The 19,425-nt window shown below is 39.6% G+C and overlaps 1 protein-coding gene across 1 annotated transcript in view; it reads left to right on the forward strand.

The window, feature by feature from the left end:
- Positions 1-19,425, forward strand: part of cers5 (ceramide synthase 5) — a 40,919-nt gene continuing 21,494 nt past the window's right edge. The window contains exons 1-2 of the mRNA XM_083534537.1: positions 1-394; positions 16,538-16,643. Coding sequence (XP_083390663.1) covers positions 222-394; positions 16,538-16,643 — 279 coding nt within the window. The 5' untranslated portion in view covers positions 1-221. The remainder of the gene's footprint in view (positions 395-16,537; positions 16,644-19,425) is intronic.

Raw genomic sequence — 19,425 nt, forward strand, 5'->3', positions numbered from 1 at the left:
GTTCTAATCTGGCAACCCGGTAAGGGGTGTGGAAAGCAGCTGTCGATGGAGCCTCACTTTTCACGGTACACGTTTGCTGTTGTTCGCGGTAAAAGGGGGCGGTGAAGAGGCCGACTGAACCCCCGTACTGTTGTTGTTTTTTTCTTTTTTTCTCTCTATATATTTTTTACACATCCTTCTTCAAGAACCGGCTTTTCCTTTTCTTTTTTTTCCTTCTAATCATGGCTGGTGTCTCAGCCTGGTTTTGGAGTGAGGATTTCTGGCTTCCTCACAACGTGAGCTGGGCGGATCTGGCGAATCCCGCGCCTGGGGTAGAGTACCCAAAAGCCGGACACTTATTCAATGCTTTCCCGCTGGCCCTGGGCATATTCGCAGTTAGGATATTTTTTGAAAGGTATGTAACCTTGTTAAACATTAAACATCTTACGATTTGGCTTTCAAAACTCTGCCAAACAAAGAGGGAAGAAGTAGTGACTAGGTCCATTTTCTTGTACTAGTGTACTCATTAGTATCAGTCCATCCCATTGTACTGTACATACTATTTAGTACGCTAGTAGGGAATTCTTCTAGTACAGTACTTGGGATGGGATTTCCGCACATTTACATTTATGGCATTTATCAGCCGCCAAATGCCATAAATGTAAATGTGCGAAAATCCTTTGGCAAGTACTGTAATAGTGGGAATAGTGCGTACTAAATAGTATGTACAGTACAATAGGATGGACTGATACTACTGAGTACACTATCTAGTACGCTAGTATGCACAGCAAAACTTCAGGATTTGCTTTAGTACTCTATTTGTTGCTGAATGATGAATGGTTCTTTTGTTGAATTATTTTCCTGGGATTCATAAATAAATGTTTATAATAAAGATCTTTTTAAAAATAAAATAAGGAGGATGCTCTCAGGCCTGTGTATCATCAGGTAGTTTGCATGATGCTTATTGGTGGCCACGAGTTTCCATTACATGTTAGATCCACTTCCCAAATGCCTAATGAATTCCCAAGAGCAGCATTTGCATACCAGTCTGCCTAAAGCATGAGGAACGGGATTAGGATTAGGATATTGAGGTCACGTTGTGTGTGTTTGTTTCTTCCTCTACTCTGTTCACTTTGAGTGCTCTGGAGAGAGATGGATCATAATTGAAAGCAGGCTGAAGGTATTGGGTTGCCGGTCTTGTGAAACACACAGGGTGACTATAGTTTGCTGTTTTCGGACAATGAGGCCCCAAATGGATGTGAGGAAATGGTGTGGACTGGAGCGACTGGACATGAAATGCAAGTTGGTTAAAAAGATACCACTTTGTTCTTCCCAAATGTGGATTTTACTTGGCGGTTTCATTTTGCATAAATGTTTTGAATGTGCGCTTTTTTTTTTTTTTTTTTTACTATCCTGTGAGATCCCCGCCAGATTTTAGACTCCTTAGACAAAATTCTAATAAAAAAAAAAATCTGGATTCTTTGTTCACACCTGAAAAATGAATAGTCATTCGAATGTATTTTTTTATTTGGGTACAAATTGTCACACAAATCTGTGGATGTCCCTGTGAAAATAACCCAATTTCTTATCATGAACTCTCAGTGTACCATTTAAAGGAAGGTTAAACGTTGACTTTTCTCGTATTAAAGCCAATGTTGACATTTTAAAAGAATAGGTTTAGTGTACTGAACGGCGCTGCTGCAGTCGACGTGCTTGCGCAACGTGAAAAAAATGCTTCCTCAAGGAACCAGTCAGTGATGCTGATGCTATCTTGCTCTTCCTGTTACGGTGGAGTCTTTTAATGGTTTCGAGTCCGGTCCCACTGGTTCTATAAAAGTCTCTCTGTGGCAGCAGAGTATGTGCAGTATCTCGGTGTGCTCTTGAAGCATGCGTAGTACGAGCTTTCTTCAGCCTGGCCGGGTGAACCGGTCCCACACGAGACATTAAAGGATCTCTGTGTAAACTAAAGTTACTTTCATTCTAAGTGCTGAATTTGAACTCTTTTACTCCTGTGAACCATTTCCACACACTCATGCCAATTAGAGTCTCACACACACACACACACACACATGTCCATCGTGTGCCCATGGCAATCTTAATAATCTTCATTCACTCAACTGACTCGGTCCAAAAATCGTTTAAAACCTGCCCCAATAATCACATCAAATACCAGTAATCGCAAACGTCTGGAGAAATCACATCATAACCACAAAGTTTAATCATAACAATCTCAGCACAATGATCTCACACTAATCCCAATGCTTACACACAGTAGTAATTAAAACAAACAATTCAATAATCACACACTAATAACAATCACACTACTGTTTACACACTTAGCTCAACAATTGTACACACACTACTAATCACCCACACCCACACTAGTAACTTAACACTCTTAATCACATGACTCACCCTTGAAATAATCACACCCTCACTCCAAATCCAGACAGACCCAATAAACTGCTTTTTGTGCAAGATGGGAACTTTCCCTTAGATATTATCAGGACATAGAAATAAATCTTGAGATTTTGGACTTGTTTGTCCCCAATTCCCCAAATCCCCAATTCCCCCCCCCCCCCTCATGATTAAACCTCACAACCAGCCACTTAACCCCAACGGGTAACTCCAGAATGGTGTTCCTGTTACCACCCCCCTCCCTCCTCCCCTGGGCTTTTTGTCACCTGATGTTTACCTTTGAGGACAGCGGGTCCTTCTAGGAGTTTGTTGTCTTTACTGTCACCATTGTGAAGTTCACGTTGCTCCCCTGCCATGACTCCGCTCCGGATGTTTCAGGCTAGTCCAGCTTATTTGGCGGTCCAATTAGCTTAGTTGGTCTAAAGAGGATTGATGTGGTTTTACCTGGTTGACTGGGGACCGAGTGATGAGGAACGACAGTGGAAGCTCTAATACCCAGCTGGGGAGTTGCATTTCCCCGCAGGCCCTGGCATTCAGCCAGTCTGTTCTCGCTCCATCATTTATTTATTTATCAGTGGTAACTTCTTCACATGCACACTAATCCCTGACGAACAACACATTTGGTCTGTGGCCATGACCGTGCCTTAACACGAAATCTGGAAAAAAATGAAACCCAATTCAATCACTTTTTGACTAAATGCCTGTTTACTTTATTAGAAGCAATTGTTTACACCTGAAACCAGCCAATCAGGAGCATGTTGAGATATATGGCAAGAGCTTATGATCCTGGTGACATCGATCATGCTATGGCTATTGGTGACGGATTCATTATTAGAATTTTTTTGGAATTGTAAATCATTCTGGAAATTCATTTAGAATAGTGCACCTCGTTCTACAGACAGATGAGATGAGAGAAGTCAGAGAAGAATGTTCAAACTAGTTCAAGTTAAGGCCAGAAAGCTGCATTCACTCAAACCACTCATAATTCCGTACGCCCATGGTGAGCCGATCTCGGAACGCACAACACGACGAACAATAGACTACTACAGAAGAAGACTGCATCGGGTTTGAATCATATCAGCTAAGGAATCTGAGTGGACACCAAGCACAAGCTCACAAAACTGGATGGTTTGGTAAATTGGAAAATGCCTCGGGTTCCTCTTGCCTTGCTAACAGGAGCGGAAATTAGAAGGTTAATTAAAGCGACTGGTGAGCGTAGGTAACTCTATATATATTTATTTATCAAACCAATTTTTTTTCCGGATTAATTTGTACCCATCCATAATTAAGACAGAAGAATAATTGCTCTTCGTTATGTCGTTTCCCAGATGTTGCTTTAGTGGAATTCAGCTTGACATTCACTGTGTTGAGAAACGTTTGCTAGCTGACCATAAGATTCGGATGTGTTTTCTGAACATTCCAGTCTGGGGAAGAACCACATATGGCTGGAAATGTCCCAATACTTTTGTCTATATGGTGTACATAGATATGATTTGATAATTTGTTGGTTTAGGTATGGTATGTCAATCATTACTGTTCTGAAATTCCAGCAGTTACAGTGTTGGGTGTAGCAACATGAAGCAACAAGTCAAAATAACAATGTAATAGATTGCAGTATTATAAAGTCAAAAATGGTGTCAAAGATGGGAACCCCCATCTTTTTCTGGGAGACACCGGATAGTGTACAAACAATACTCAGTGTGTTGAGAGGATGTTCAGTATGAGGATAGGACCATTCTAGAAAAAATATTTTTGCGATTTAACCGTATAATGCATTTCATAAACCCGGCAAGTTTTTATTGGCTGACTCATGCACACATGATTACCTCACATTGGGACATTTACATTGCGGTTAATTTTCTTTCTTTTTTTTTTCCCCTGGAGATGCCCACACCCATGCTCTGCTCATCCTCATTTCCCAAGAGCGAGGTCTACACACTCGCAAGATGTTTCGAACCAAATCTTTTCGGACGCCGCAACACAGTACACAAGCGCGATGCATAGTGTGAATCTGTTTGATAAAAACATATTGCATTTGCATGCATTTTGATGATATGTAAATGAGCCGTTCATTAGAATAGGCCCCGGAACACGACTTCTGCTTGTTGTATGCTTTCAGAAGCAGATGATCTCCAGCCTGAACATGAATATTCTTTGAAAACTTTCTACTAGGTGAACTGTAGTTCTGCAGAATTCAGAAGCTTTGAAGCATGAGCCAATAGGAAAGAAGGTGGGTTAGGCCTGGAATGTTGTTTCTAATTCTACAGTTTATTGTACTGGGAAAGCGCAACGAAAGGGTTGTTCAAGTCAGAATTCCAAATCGGGAAAATTGGCGGCATCCATTGATGTATTCGCAGATATATACATCTGATGTCGGGAAAGTGCACAGTCAATATATTTCGCTTAAAAAAAAAATAAAACTCGATTGTAACTCTTGTTTTTCCGATATGATTTTTTCTTTTTTTTTCTTCTTTTTTTTATCATAATTTGGTTGATTTCAGCTCCATCTTTTTTTTTTTAACCACATGAAGATCATTCGTGAGATTTTTTTAGAGCAAGATGAACAAAACAGTTGCGTGTGTCATTTCTCATTGTAAATCCTACCGAAACAACTGTGTGAATTTTCTTTTTAATGTTTATCAAATCCAAAAACTAGCCATACAAATGTGATGTCTCGCCATGCATTTTTCCCTGAGTCGCGATACTGAAAGTTGGGAAAATTTCAGAATACAAAAAATTGCATTGCACAGAAGTTACTATTTGTTTAACGCAGACGTTTTGCCTTACTGTTATCCTAAAGCTGTTTGTTGCAAGAACAAATCCGGTTAGCTCATGTTATTGGTGCATTGACCTGTATTGTTTATTAGTTCTATGTAATAGGGCGGTAACTGTTTTGTTCCTCATTTAATTTTTCAGTATTTATTTATACACACTTATGTGAGTCAATAGGGTCTACATTTTTTGTAGAATTTTTTTAATTGTAAATTTTTGGTGCAATTCTAAATTAACTAGTAACACATTTAAAAGTATTACTTTTTATATAATTATAATTAGTTGTTTTATGTTATGAAGCATCAATTAATTACCGTATTTTCCGGACTATAAGCCGCTACTTTTTTCCCACGCTTTGAACTCCGCGGCTTAAACAACGAAGCGGTATTTCCCTGTTTCACAAACTTCAAGCCAAAAAACTGAACCCTATAACATTAGACCAATGAAATTGCGGAACAGGTTCGGGTGAACCAATGAAACTCTTTATATTAAATCAGATGCGCTCCCACTGAATCGGGCCGCACCACATCATAAATATGGATGATGTTCCTCTGACGTTTGACCTGCCGCTCACTCGGACTGTCTACAGGAAATGCAAATCATTCATCACGCTGAAAACAACCGGGCATGAAAACACACACTTCACCTGTGTTCTGAGCTGCACGGCATCGGGAGAAAAGCTTCACCGATGGTGATTTTTAAACGCACGACGATGCCAAAAGATAAACTCTCGAGAGAAATTGTTGTGAAAGGAAGGAGGAAGACAGTGAACAATGACTTTCTTGGTAGGCTACTGTTTAGATACAAGCCGTGTTACAGACACTGTCTTTCGTTAAAGCCTGTGTAAAGTTCATTAATTTCAGTGTAGACATTTATGTTCAAAATTAAAATCTTTGTCAAATTCGGTGGGTGCGCTTAATAGTCCGGAAATTACGGTAGTCTCCTAATAAAATACATTTTAGTCTTCTTCTTCTTCTTCTTCTTTCGGCTGCTCCCATTAGGGGTCGCCACAGCGGATCATCCGTCTCCATACCACCCTGTCCTCTATATCTGCCTCTTTTACACCAACTACCTGCATGTCTTCCCTCACCACATCCATGAACCTCCTCCTTGGCCTTCCTCTTTTCCTCCTACCTGGTGGCTCCATCTTCAGCATTTTTCTACCAATATAATTTATGTCCCTTCTCTGCACATGTCCAAACCATCTCAATCTCGCCTCCCTCACCTTGTCACCAAAACATCCTACATGTGCTGTCCCTCTAATAAACTAATTTCTAATCTTTTCCATCCTCGTCACTCCCAACGAAAACCTCAACATCTTCAACTCTGCTACCTCCAGCTCCACCTCCTGTCTTTTACTCAATGCCACTGTCTCTAATCCATACAACATCGCAGGTCTCACCACAGTCCTATAAACTTTCCCTTTCATTCTTGCAGATACTCTTCTATCACAAATCACTCCTGTCACTCTTCTCCACCCTGCCTGCACTCTTTTCTTCACTTCTCTAACACACTCTCCATTACTTTGCACTGTTGACCCCAGGTACCTGAACTTCTCCACCTCTTCTCCCTGCAACCGCATCACTCCACTGCCCTCCCTCTCATTCACACACATGTACTCTGTCTTACTCCTACTGACTTTCATTCCCCTTCTCTCCAGCGCATATCTCCACCTCTCCAGGCTCTTCTCAACCTGCTCTCTACTCTCACCACAAATCACAATATCATCTGCAAACATCATAGTCCAGGGAGACTCCTGTCTGACCTCGTCCGTCAACCTGTCCATCACCACTGCAAACAGGAAAGGGCTCAGGGCCGATCCTTGATGCAGTCCAACCTTCACCCTGAACCAGTCTGTCGTACCTACTGCACACTTTACTGCCGTCACACTGTCCTCATACATGTCCTGCACCACCCTCACATACTTCTCTGACACACCTGACTTCCTCATACAATACATTTTAGTCATCCCTCGTTTTATCCTACCCATCGCAATTTTTAATTTGGCACATTATTATTATTATTATTATTATTATTATTATTATATTATTATTAATGGTTATTGTACCATTCCATTATACGTCCCATTCCACATTTGGTCCCATTTGCTGTTATAATCTCCACTCTTCTGGAAAGATGTTTCACTAGATTTTGGAGTGTGGTTGTGGAGATTCAAGAGCAGGGGTGTTAGTAAAGTCATGTACTGATGTAGGGTGAGGAGGCCTGGGTTGCAGTCAGAGCTGCAAATTATCCCAAAGGTGTTGAATTGGGTTGAGGTCAGAGCTCTGTAGCAGGCCACTCAAGATCTTTAAATGAAGGGAAAATCCAATGCTACTTCACCCAAAGACATCCTATTCAATTGTGCGCCTTTAAAAACTGTGAAAGAACCACATATGGCTGGAAAAGTCAGGTGTCCCAATACTTTTGTCCATATGGGTTGTATACTTTACGTTCGTTGGTATACGTTGATTCTAAGAAAAGTAAACAGCACAAGCCTTTTGTCACGGCGGTCACATTACACGCCTCTTTACCGAACGCGGGTTTGGATTAATGGTTAAATGTTTGTATGATGGACGCATTTCCTGTAAAAATGAAAGCACTTAGCAACAATTGCTGTCCTTTAATGATTTGTTTGATCTTTTTACACTCATTATTATGATTATTTATTAGTCTGAGATCGAGGTTTGGGAAAGTTAAATTCCTGTGAGAGAGAGAGAGAGAGAGAGACACACACACACCCACACACACACACCCACACACACACAGACACACACACACACACACACACACACACACACACACACACACACACACCTTTCACATGACCATATTTGTGCTAGTCGCAGGCATAGTTGCAGGCATTTATCTCTCATACACTTGCAGCGATTCATACACGCCTCGGTTCAGACTCCGTTTGCCTCAATTTGCCGTAAGGAATGCGTTAAGCGACCCAGAAAGAAGCTGAGCTGCAGAAGATTCTTCAGTGTAATAGATAGATCTGGTTATAAGAATGATGACCATTGTGTGTATCGGGCATGTGGAAGCCCAGGATTTTCAGGCTGAGAGGGTTTCAACCTAAAACTTCAGCCCTGTGCTGAAGCTCCTGCGTCAGAGTTTGTTCGAATGCAGGCTTGTGTAAGCATCAGGCTCCAACTCGCCACAGTGAAAATTGTTCAGCTATCTCCGAGCAGAGAGAAAATGAGGAAACCAGGACATGAAGCTGAAATTTCCTGTGTCTTAGGGCTTAGTTTCATTCATTGCACATTTCCTGTGCAAAGTACAGGACACTGACATCATGCTGGGTGATCAGTCTTTTCCCGTGTCTCTCTCGATGCTTTTTTTCTCGTCAGATTGCATTATGGAAGAGATTTTGTAACCCTAATGTGTGACAAATCACTGGGATCGGGTGATGGGATCATGTGATGAGCTATGAGCGTGGTGGAAAGTGTACTCGTGCTTGGCAAGACAATAATGGCTCATTATCGAGGTATTATTTACTAGAGATGCAACTATATACACAATTTGGTTAAAAGTATTGGGACACCAGACTTTTCCTGCCGTATGTGGTTCTGTTACCACAAAGTTGGAGAAACACAATTGTACTGTTTTTTTTTTTTCCCTTCACTTGAACTAGGAGAGCTTTGAGTGGCCTGCGATAGAGGACTGAACTCAACTCTATTAAACATCTTTGAGATGAATTGGAATGCTGACTGCACCCCAGGCCTCATCACCTCACCCTACATCATGACCTGACTTTACTAACAGTCTTGTAGCTGAGTGAACACAAATCTCCATATCCACGTTTTAAAATCTTGCAGATCATCATATTGACTGAGCATCAGATCATCTCCCACCTCATTGCACCTCTGTTTTCAAATCACGTCTGGAAACTGAAGGTGTCTCACCGGAGGCAAATTTTTTATTTATTTTTTTTTAATGTGAAGCTTGGAATTTTATGGTCGTTGGGGTTGTGCAAATCTTTGCTTGTACCATCGACCAGAAGTTTTGCAACAAAGAATTCATGACCTCTATCAGACTTTCACGTGTGTCTAAAGACGTCACGTCCCAGACGTCCTATTAGTGCATTAACATTGACATCGCAGACAGCGTCAAATTTACATACAGGTCTCTTTTTTTTTTATTTAACAGCTGATTGGTGAAGTAGCTTCAGTCTGACATTCACTGTAAACGCAGTCTGAAAAATAAATCACAACCTGTTAGCACGAGCTGCAGCCGCTAGTTGGAAGTCTTTAATTGTACGGATTAGCAATGCAGGAAGCTGAGCAGTCGAATCCGAACCTGTTTGACAGGCATCTGGTGCATTTTTAGATAAGATATAAAAAAAAAAAACGATGCAGTGTACAGCGAGTTATATTATTTCTGTATTAGGCTTCAGTGTGGATGTGGATGCACATTAAAGTACATCTGAACATTATCTCTGTCTTTGGACATTTACGTTTCTTCTCTTCGATTATCATACCCTTTTTTTTTTTTTTTGCTCACGGTATCACATACACGCCTCCCTTATTACATTTAAAGACTAGAGTTGTCGTCTTTTTTTGTGTGTGTGTGCAGAGGCTGTTAATTGTTAATCAGAATGCACTCTTAGACTCTTCCAAGTGGAAGAAAATGGCGTTTATTGTTCTCTGATAAGTCTACCTTTAGTGTTTTTACCATATAAGGGTAAGGGTACACCTTTATGGTGTGGAGAAACCAAAAGAATCTGGAAAGATCAGTGATGGAGGCCACTCTGTGCAGCTGGGGACGGTTTCTCATCAACGCCTTGGGTGGTTCCATGAAATTCCAGAGTAAGAACGGGCGCTTTGAGGATGGATTTGGACTGTAGTTAATGTCAACAGTCTGCTACATTGACTCAGAACTACAGTTTGCTTCTGATCACCATCACTGCACCCCGCCACATCGTATATCTGCTGGAGTTTTTCCTTGCCACAGTCGCCCACTCATCAGGGAAAAACTTACACTTATAAAGAACATTTTTTATCACCACATTATCTGTGTGAAGCTGTTCTGAGACAATGTTCATTGTTAAAAGCGCTATACAAATAACAATGAAATGAATTGAATTGATGGTTTGGGCTACAATATCATGGCATTGCCTAGGCTCACTACTCGTGCTAGATGGGCGCATCACTACCAAGGACTGCCGAACTATTCCGTAGGACCATGTGCACACAGTGGTTCAATGCACCAATATACCTACTAAGACAGATTACAAATTGGTATGATGAACATGAATTTGAACATCTCCTGCCCAGAACAAAACTTAACAGTCTGAAAATGGTTCTCACTGTTCTGCTTGAGGAGCGGCTCACAATCCCTCTGGCCATCCATGGTGAAGTGAGACGTTTAACCTCGATTTAACCTATGACAACGTGCTGTTTTTTTTTTTTTTACCTGCGCTTTACTTAACTAGTTTTCTAGTTTCCTGTGTGTTCCTTGGGTTGCAAAAATTCCAAGAATTTTCAAGACTGGAAACTTTCATAGGGAATTAACAGGAATTATATTGGAATTAAATGGGAATAAACTGAGAATTTACAAAATTGCAGCTTCGCCAATAATATGAAATTTAAATGTAATGAATTTTTATTCTGCACATTTATCAATCACATGCTCACAGCACACTTACAGCAGGGCCATTGGGGTAAAACCCCCTGCATACACTTTGCATTCCTCCATAACAACAGATCATTTCTTGAATCTTGCAAACAAAATGTCAAAAAATGTCCATCTTGGTGAGTATTCACGTAAATTACATAAATATTACATAAATCTAAATACATCTATGTACCAAATGATGTGCCAAATTAAATTAATAATTAAATCAAAGCAAAAAATTTAATAAAAAAAAAATAATCTGTATTAGTTTGCATGCATGTCAGCTTGTGACCAAACAAAATGTTTATATTTGTTTGTATGTAATACAGTTTATGTACATTTCCGCAAATTTCGAATTAATTCCGGTTAATTCCTAGTCAGTTTCCAACTTGGAATAGTTCCAAAATTCCCCAGATGCAGTTCTCCTTGCAAGTTTCCAGAAATTTTCTGGAAATCTTTTGCCTCCTTGCAACTCTAGTTGCATTACAGTGAAGTGCGTTTTTGTATAAATATACAAACTGAATAAAGACTTTTGTTTTGTGAAGGTCAGAAGTGAAAAAGTTTGTAAAAAAAAACTAATAAGAATAATAAACTGGAGCACACACACATTCTTTTTGCCCTATCTTGGATGGAAAGACAGCAGCAGCAAGAGGTTGGCTATAATAAATAGGTTTCCATTCACAAAATGGATGATCAGTCAACTATTATCTACTAGAGGCCAACCAATTAATCAGCACCATTAGCTGATTGCTGGAACTATCGGCTATCTGCAAAAATCCAGATAGTTTTTCCGGCTTCTGGGCCGCTGTCATTACAAGAGTGGCCTCTAGAGGCCTCTAGACTGCCGTTTGATTTTTGCTTGTGAGACTACGCACTGCATGGAGAGCACTATATAATATTTATTATTGATAATTTTTTTTCATTATATTTACAAATTTATGTCCATATTTATTTCCTAGCACCATTTTATGATTTAGTAGTTATTTTTTCTTTCTTTTTTTAGCATTAATATTCCTATTTTACATGGCCTGATTTGTATGGGTTTTTATTTTTTTTATTTTTTTTTATCCAGTATCCATTTTAAAAACTATCAGTTGAAAAATCGGGTATTGGCAAGTACGATACAACCTAGCAATCACTATCGGTTGACCTCTAATATCGAGGGTTAGGGTTTTACGCAACTATCACGTTACAAATGTGTCCCTATTTTTTCCGATTACCTCAAAGTTTCTGTAGTTACTCTGCTATCTTATCACTATTTAGCTTCATTTGATCTATACACATACACACACACACACACACACACACAAGCGAGGGATGTAATGTTTCCTCAAGCTCCTCATGTATTCAGTGAGGAAAAAGTGTTTCTCACTAGAACAGCCTTGAACAGTGGACAGTTACCATGACCTCAGGGATCAAAGGCTGAATTGCACGACCTCCACCTGCTATATTTAGCCTCTTATTCTTTTTACCCGGTCGACAAAATGATATTTATCCTTGACGCTAGATTTCACAGCTGCACATGCAGCCGCGAGGCGACGACCTGCGAGCTGTGCAAATATACAGTAATAATGCACGTTTTCATGTGCATGCGTGTTTGAGAAGTAGCACACGGGGAAGCAGCTCGGCCAGTTTGCTGTCTTATACACCATAAAGTAAAGCTGTTCATAAGTTCATGTGTCGAATTTCAGGTCAAACGCTGCATTCAACGTTTCAGTAGAGTGGTCACGTTTCCACATAGGGGCTAGAACAAAGGCTGAAATGAAAAGGAGCCTGGTGTGGTCTTCTTCTGTTGTATACCCAATTTCTCGGGGTTCAATAATAAAGTCTGAGATGCTTTTCTGCTCACCATGATGGTACAGAGCACTTCAAATAGTTCTAATCAGATCCCTCAGATGAACAAATTTGCCACAGGGTTGCTCACTGGATGTTTTCCGTACCATTTTGTATGAACTCTAGAGGCCACTTCGATTTTTAACCTTGAACCAAGAACCATATCATACCAATTTACCGAAATTCTTGATCTTGTTTCCACATGATGTAACATAATGGCTGGTTGGATAATTACGTAAATAAGCAGGTGTTCCTAATAAAGTGGACGCCGAGCATGTTGGCCTAGCGACTTTTCCTGCACATTTACCAGTGAAGGACTTTCTATTAAAAGGAATTTAATTAAGAATCATTTATGTTTATAAAGTGAAAACCAAAACTCACATTATTGACTGTTTAAACCTGAGAGGTGACGCATCTATGATGGTCTAAGAGGATTCGTCTCTGTGATATGCCTTAACCCGTTGATGTATTATTAATATCTTACCAACATTTCTGGGTTAAAATAACAATGAGTTTTCAAGCATGATTTCTTTTCAGCTAGTGCCAATATAAACAGCCTCTGGCCAAGAAATCGACATCCTTCAGTCTCTGTGGTATGGAAGTGTGTAATTCATTTAATTGTGAGTCTAGCTAAAGGCCAGTCATGACATTCCCCTCCGTTTTTTGTTTACGTGCGAACGCAACCATTCGTTGGATATAATCTCCGCAGCTCACGTTCTGTCTTCGCGCGTGTCAGCCGAGAGAGGCGGTTCACAATGGGCCAATACGCAATCGAAAATGCGAGAAATGTGGCAGATCGAGTTAGAAGAGTGAGTAAGAAGCCTGCGTTTATTTCTGACCTTTTGTCAACTATTGAGATGAATGAATGCTAGGGCACTCGACAGGGAATCAAATTGTATTCATTAACCAGGCAGGCCCGAGTCGTCAGTCTTTTTGAGGACTTTACCTCAGTTTGAAAGCGTATATGCTGTTGGTAGGAGATGGAAATGTTTTTTGATTACGAATCGTTCAGGAAATCACGGGGGATTTTCTCCTGTTCTTGCTAAAGCCTTATTTAAACTGTTTGAACTTGCTTACTCGTGGCAATAGGTGAAAAATGTTTAACCTAAAACACCTTCTTGTGAGTGTTTATGAGGTAAGAAATAATTAAGAAAAAAACTTGGGGAATAATCAGTGATGAGGTGTTGAGAAAAATTCATTTTAAATAACTGCATAACACATTTGCATTACCGCAGCTGTTTTTTGTTTTTTTAACGTGTATATTTTTGTCTCGATGTTTGTTCAAAATCTGTTGCAAAGCACCGACACTGGATCCTTCTTGCATTCTTATTAATTAAACATTTCCTTCCCTGAAACTGCACCATGTCATAACTACACGTGTTTCTTCGTTACATAACGCATTTTTGGCACAGCAATAATTAGCCATGGATTACACGGGACTTCATCCATCCAAGTCCATGTGAATGATCTGTTTCTATAATTACACAATAAGTATTAGAACAAACGCATTAATATAAACCTGTTGTCCGTGTTATAGCTGGAGCTACTAAGCTACACCGTTTGGGCTTTCGGTAACTTAATACATAGATGTTCACTGATCCCTAATTATAGATATATTTATGTAAATGTATAAGGCATTTGAATTGAAGGGAAACGTATTCACATATAAAGTATGTTGACAGAAAAGGGCACCTGACTATAAGATTTGTTTGCTTTCTGTACATCCAATTCCACATTTAGTCCCCGATTTACTTTTATAATAATCTCCACTCCACTGGGAAGATGTTCCACTAGATTTTGGAGTGTGATTTAGGGTGAGGAGACCTGGGGTGCAGTCAGTGTTTATAATCATCTCAAAGGTCTTCAGTAGGGTTGAGGTCAGAGCTCAGTGGTGGTCAGTAACAAAGGAAATGTAATTTGTTACAGTACTTCAGTAATGTAGAGATACACAAAAAGCTACTTAAGTCATTTTTTTACTTTGACTTTTGCAAAATCAGTCATTTTTTTTTCCCTTTTTTATTTATATGAGTGGATAAAAACTTGACTGGTCAAACTCGCAGCACGCCACCAATCTGGGTTTAAACTTGTTTTGATTGCCGCTTGGTGGTATCTACTCATCACCAACATACAGTTCAGCATCAGTTCAACAGCAAGCAGAGCATTTAGAGAGGAATAATAAAGTCTTTTCACGTAAACTGAGTTGATTAAGCAGAGAGTCTTGTGACCGAAGTAATAATACATAATAGCCATAACAAATCATAGTACATTTGAATACTTAAGTACAATTTACTAAAGGGAAAGTTTCGATGGACTTTTAACGGAGTAATATTTTACCTACCGTATCTCTACTTTAACTGAAGTATATGGTTTGTGTACTTCGTCCACCACTGTCAGAGCTCTTAAGCAGGCCAGATCTCTATAGCAGAGCTCTTGTAGTTCCATGGGTTTGTAGAGTTTCCACAGGGCTTGCAGTTCCATGGGTTTGCAGTGCGGAGCTCTCAAACCCACAGAAAGCATATTTCCATGGAGCTGGCTTTGTGCCACAAGGCATTGTCGTGGTTTGCGGTTTTGGTTTTGGTTTGGGGTCTTCTAGTTCATGTGAAGTGGAAATGTTATGCTACAACATCAAAGGAACATCCTATACAATTACGTGCTTCCCACTTTGTGGTACCAGTTTGCGGAAGAACCACATCTGGGTGGCTGGTGTTCTTAATACTTTTGTCCATAATGTGTATCGTTATATTTGTAATGCGTGTTTTATTGAAAGTTAAAGTGCTCTTCTCTTAACAGAATTTGATTTGATCTTTACTGAACTACTATGCAAAAAACAGATCGTTCGTGCAACTGATCAGTAGAATGCGAGGAAAATATAACGCAGCATCCAATTAAGTGTCTGTATGGAAGGAAAATGTGTTCACAGAATTGTCTAATTTGTACAAGTGGCTGCACATTTCATTAATGAGGCCCAAGGTCACACTTTTTAATGATGAGCATGTGGGAGGTTGAGACTGCAGTGCTGTATGTTATTGTATTGTGTTGTAAATTATGAAGTTTTATACTTTGAGTATATCTTTGCTGTTTACTACTTGAAACAAACACAATATAAATATCCTGTGAAATACATTTCATATAAGGTTTGTTCCTCTGTGACTGTCAATTTTTTTAACATTATATTATGATTATACAACTCACCAAGGTCACTTGTTTCAATATTATTCAAATGCGCAGTGCTACAATTTTCCAGGCTTAAAAGATGTGACATTTGAACTTGTATTCGCGTGTAAATATACGCATATGCTGTGGTGAAGATCGGAAAACCAGGTCATGTTTATTCAAAGTTCATTTGAGCATGTAGCTTTAGATTCCTTTTTTTCGCTGACAGGAGTGGAACCCACGGCGGTCTCCTTCTAACGTATTCCATCCACCTCATTGATTAAAAATATTGTGTGCGTTAAGATGCATTTCTGCTAGACACCATTGTAAACTAGTTGTCATATGGTAACTCAAATGACAACTGACCAGCAGCCCAACTCGAACCAGTCTGGGGATCCATTCTGATGTTTTTTGTTTGCTGCACCATTCTGTTCAAACTCTACAGGCTGCTGTGGGAAAAAGAAATCTCCAACATGTTCCCAGTTATTAAAATACTCAAATCATCCAATCTGACACTGTTTTCTTCTTATACTATTATAATTACATTATCATTGGCAGGTGGACAGATTCTCATATGAAATTGGTATATCATCATATATAAATAATGGAGAAAAACAATCATGGAAATTCCATGTATTTAAAAGTGTTCCAAGTGTTGTTCAGTTTCCCCTCATGGTTTCATTTATGCAGCCCCTCACTCGAATGAACCTACCATTTAATCGATAGCAGCTCTTCCTATGTAAACGAAAGGTTTCTGTTTCCTCAGGTTCATCGCAGGTCCTTGTGCGCACATCCTCCACATCCAGGCCGAGGGGAGCCGGCGAGCCCAGCCAAATGCAGTCCTGGAGAAAGTGTTTACATCTATCACAAAGGTATGTCTAATCTACCTTCCTTTTTCTCCCCTCCATCTGTTTAAACTTTCCTGGACTCTTTAGACTGGAATCCAATTCCATGTCTTTTTTTTTTTTTTTTCTCCTTCAAAGAATTCTCACGACTTCCCAATTAGTCTTGTTTTAATTAGCGCAGACATCCATTTCTTTGCCTGTGTTTAGAACCATTACATGTATTGCGTGGTTTTACTGCGCCTTGTTTCACAAACGGCTAAACCTCTATCGTTTCTGTGGCAACAGCTTGTCAGTATCAAAGCACTTTGCAAAATGCAGTAGTTTCCTTTTTCAATAACCTCCCACTGCCTGGGACTCATTTTAAGCACACAGATTAACAGCTTTTGGCAGCACCTTGCTATTATCTGCAGTGGATACACAAAGTTTATACACCCCTGTTAAAATGTGAACAATGTAGGTAAGATAAATGATGTCAGATCTTTTTTTTTCTTCACCCATAACGTGATCCAATGGCAACAAAATTCAAGCAAAAAACAAATAAAAAGAAAGAAAAAAGTATAATGACCTATTTAAGTGTGCACACCCTATTATAACGGGTGACATGACTTTGTGTTCTAAAACACGAACAGGATGTCGCTGTTGAAATATGTTAAATAGGAGAGGGGTATAAAGACATTTTTAGATTATTAGATGATCCATGAAAACCGCCTTAACAAAGACGTCCCTTCAAAATTGCCAAAAAGACAAGAAGAACACTCATCAGGGAGGCTGCCATAAGACCTTCAGCAAACTGAAGGATTTGCAGGGATATCTGCTGAGTACCAGCCACCCCCTGCATGTGACTTGTATTCTTCACGTCTGTGCTATAGGTTAGGGTGGCTAGAAGGATTCCCTTTCGGGGGAAAAACATTCCAAGCCCTACCTAAATTACCTCAAACTTTGTGTTATGGACGAATGAGACCAGAGTAGAACCTTTTGGAAATGCGACGAAAAATGCTTGTCACGATCAAGCCCATAAAACTGCATACCCATTGGCGAAGCATGGTGGTGGCGTCATAATGCTACTGCACAACTTCTCTTTAACTGGGACCAAAGATTCACTGATCTCTTTGAATACAACTCTATTTTGGCAAAAAGCTGCTATTAATTAATAACGGACTCCAAAAGTTTAGTTATTATTGTTGAGTTACGCCATATATATAATATTTTATTATATTTTTTCCCCCAGTTTGCATGTAATGTGTACTGTCAATATTCTTGATTTTTAATTTCTCGAAATTTTTACACATTTAACTGCTGCTACCTAATTGCCTGATTGGATGATTGTGTTATTTTTCTAGATCTATATAAATTATATAGACAAAAGTATTGGGACACCTGACTTTTCCAGGCATATGTGGTTCTTGTCCAAACTGTTACCACAGACTTGGAGAGACACAATTATAAATGATGTATTTGAATGCGGAAGCATTACATTTTCCTTCAGTTGAACTTGGAGACCCAAACCTGTTCCAGCATGACATTGCCCCTGTGCACAAAGCCAACTCCATGTAGATGTGGTTTAGATGGTTTGGAGTGGAAGATCTTGAGTAGCCTGCTAAGAGATCTGACCTTAACTCCTTTGTGATTAATTGGAACACTGACTGCACCCCAGGCCTCTTTACCCTACATCAGTACTTGACTTTAATAACGTCCTTGTGGTTAAATGAGCACAAATCATCATGACCACACTGCAAAAACGAGTGGAACATCTGCCCAGAAGAATGAGTGGAGGATATTATAAAAGCAAATAAGAACTAGATGTTTAATGTGATGTTCAAAAAGCACAGATAAAATTATGATCAGACAAACATTTGTCCATATAGTGTTACTATTAAAGATTATTGTGGGAATTATATAAATAAGTAAGCATTCATTTAAGTAGATCTTCTCAACAGATAATACTATAGAAATAAAACTTATTATATATATATTTTAGAGTAATCATTGTGTAGCTTGTATAGCATTACAGATTTACTGTCAAAATAACTGGCAACTAATGTGAGTACACTCTAAGTGATAATAGCTGTACATCATGTACCCATGCAAAGCCACATGTCCTCTTCATCATGTTTGTGTTTTTGTCTGCTTGACAGGATCATATAAATTTGTGTATCTTGAATTAGAGCAGTTAAATTTTGGTGATTTGAGTACAATTCTCTCATACTGACCACTGGATGTTCAACATGGCATCCCATGGTAAAGAACTCAATGAATTGAGAATTAGAATTGTTGCTTTCTACAAAGATGCCCAGGCTATAAGAAGATCGGTAACACCCTGAAACTGAGATACAGCATAGTGCCAGGGTCATACATCAGTATGGGTTTGATCAAAGAAGTTGAGTCCTTCAAAAGAGCTGGCTTCAAGAAACTGACGTATGAGAGCTGCCAGCATTGCTTTAGAGGTCGCAGAAGGTCCGCTTGTCAGTGATCAGACCATACGCCGCACATTGCAACAAGTCGGTTTTCATGGCCATCATCCCAGAAGAAAGCCCAAAAACAGTTTGCTGAAGACAACCTGTCCAACAGCATGAATTATTGGAGCCATGTCCTGTGGTCTGATGAGACTAAGATAAACTTGTTTGGCTCAGATGGTGTCCAGCATGTGTGGCAAAGTCCTGTAAGGAGAACCAGGAAAGTTTTGTCTGGCCTACAGTCAAGCATGGTGGTGGTAGCATCATGTTCTCTGGCTGCTGGTACTGGGGAGCTGCGGTTTATTGAAGGAAACCTCGATTCCAACATGTAAAAATCTGAAGCAGAACATGATGCC

This window comes from Silurus aristotelis (assembly GCF_946808225.1).
Source record: "Silurus aristotelis genome assembly, chromosome: 28".
NCBI lineage: Eukaryota > Metazoa > Chordata > Actinopteri > Siluriformes > Siluridae > Silurus > Silurus aristotelis.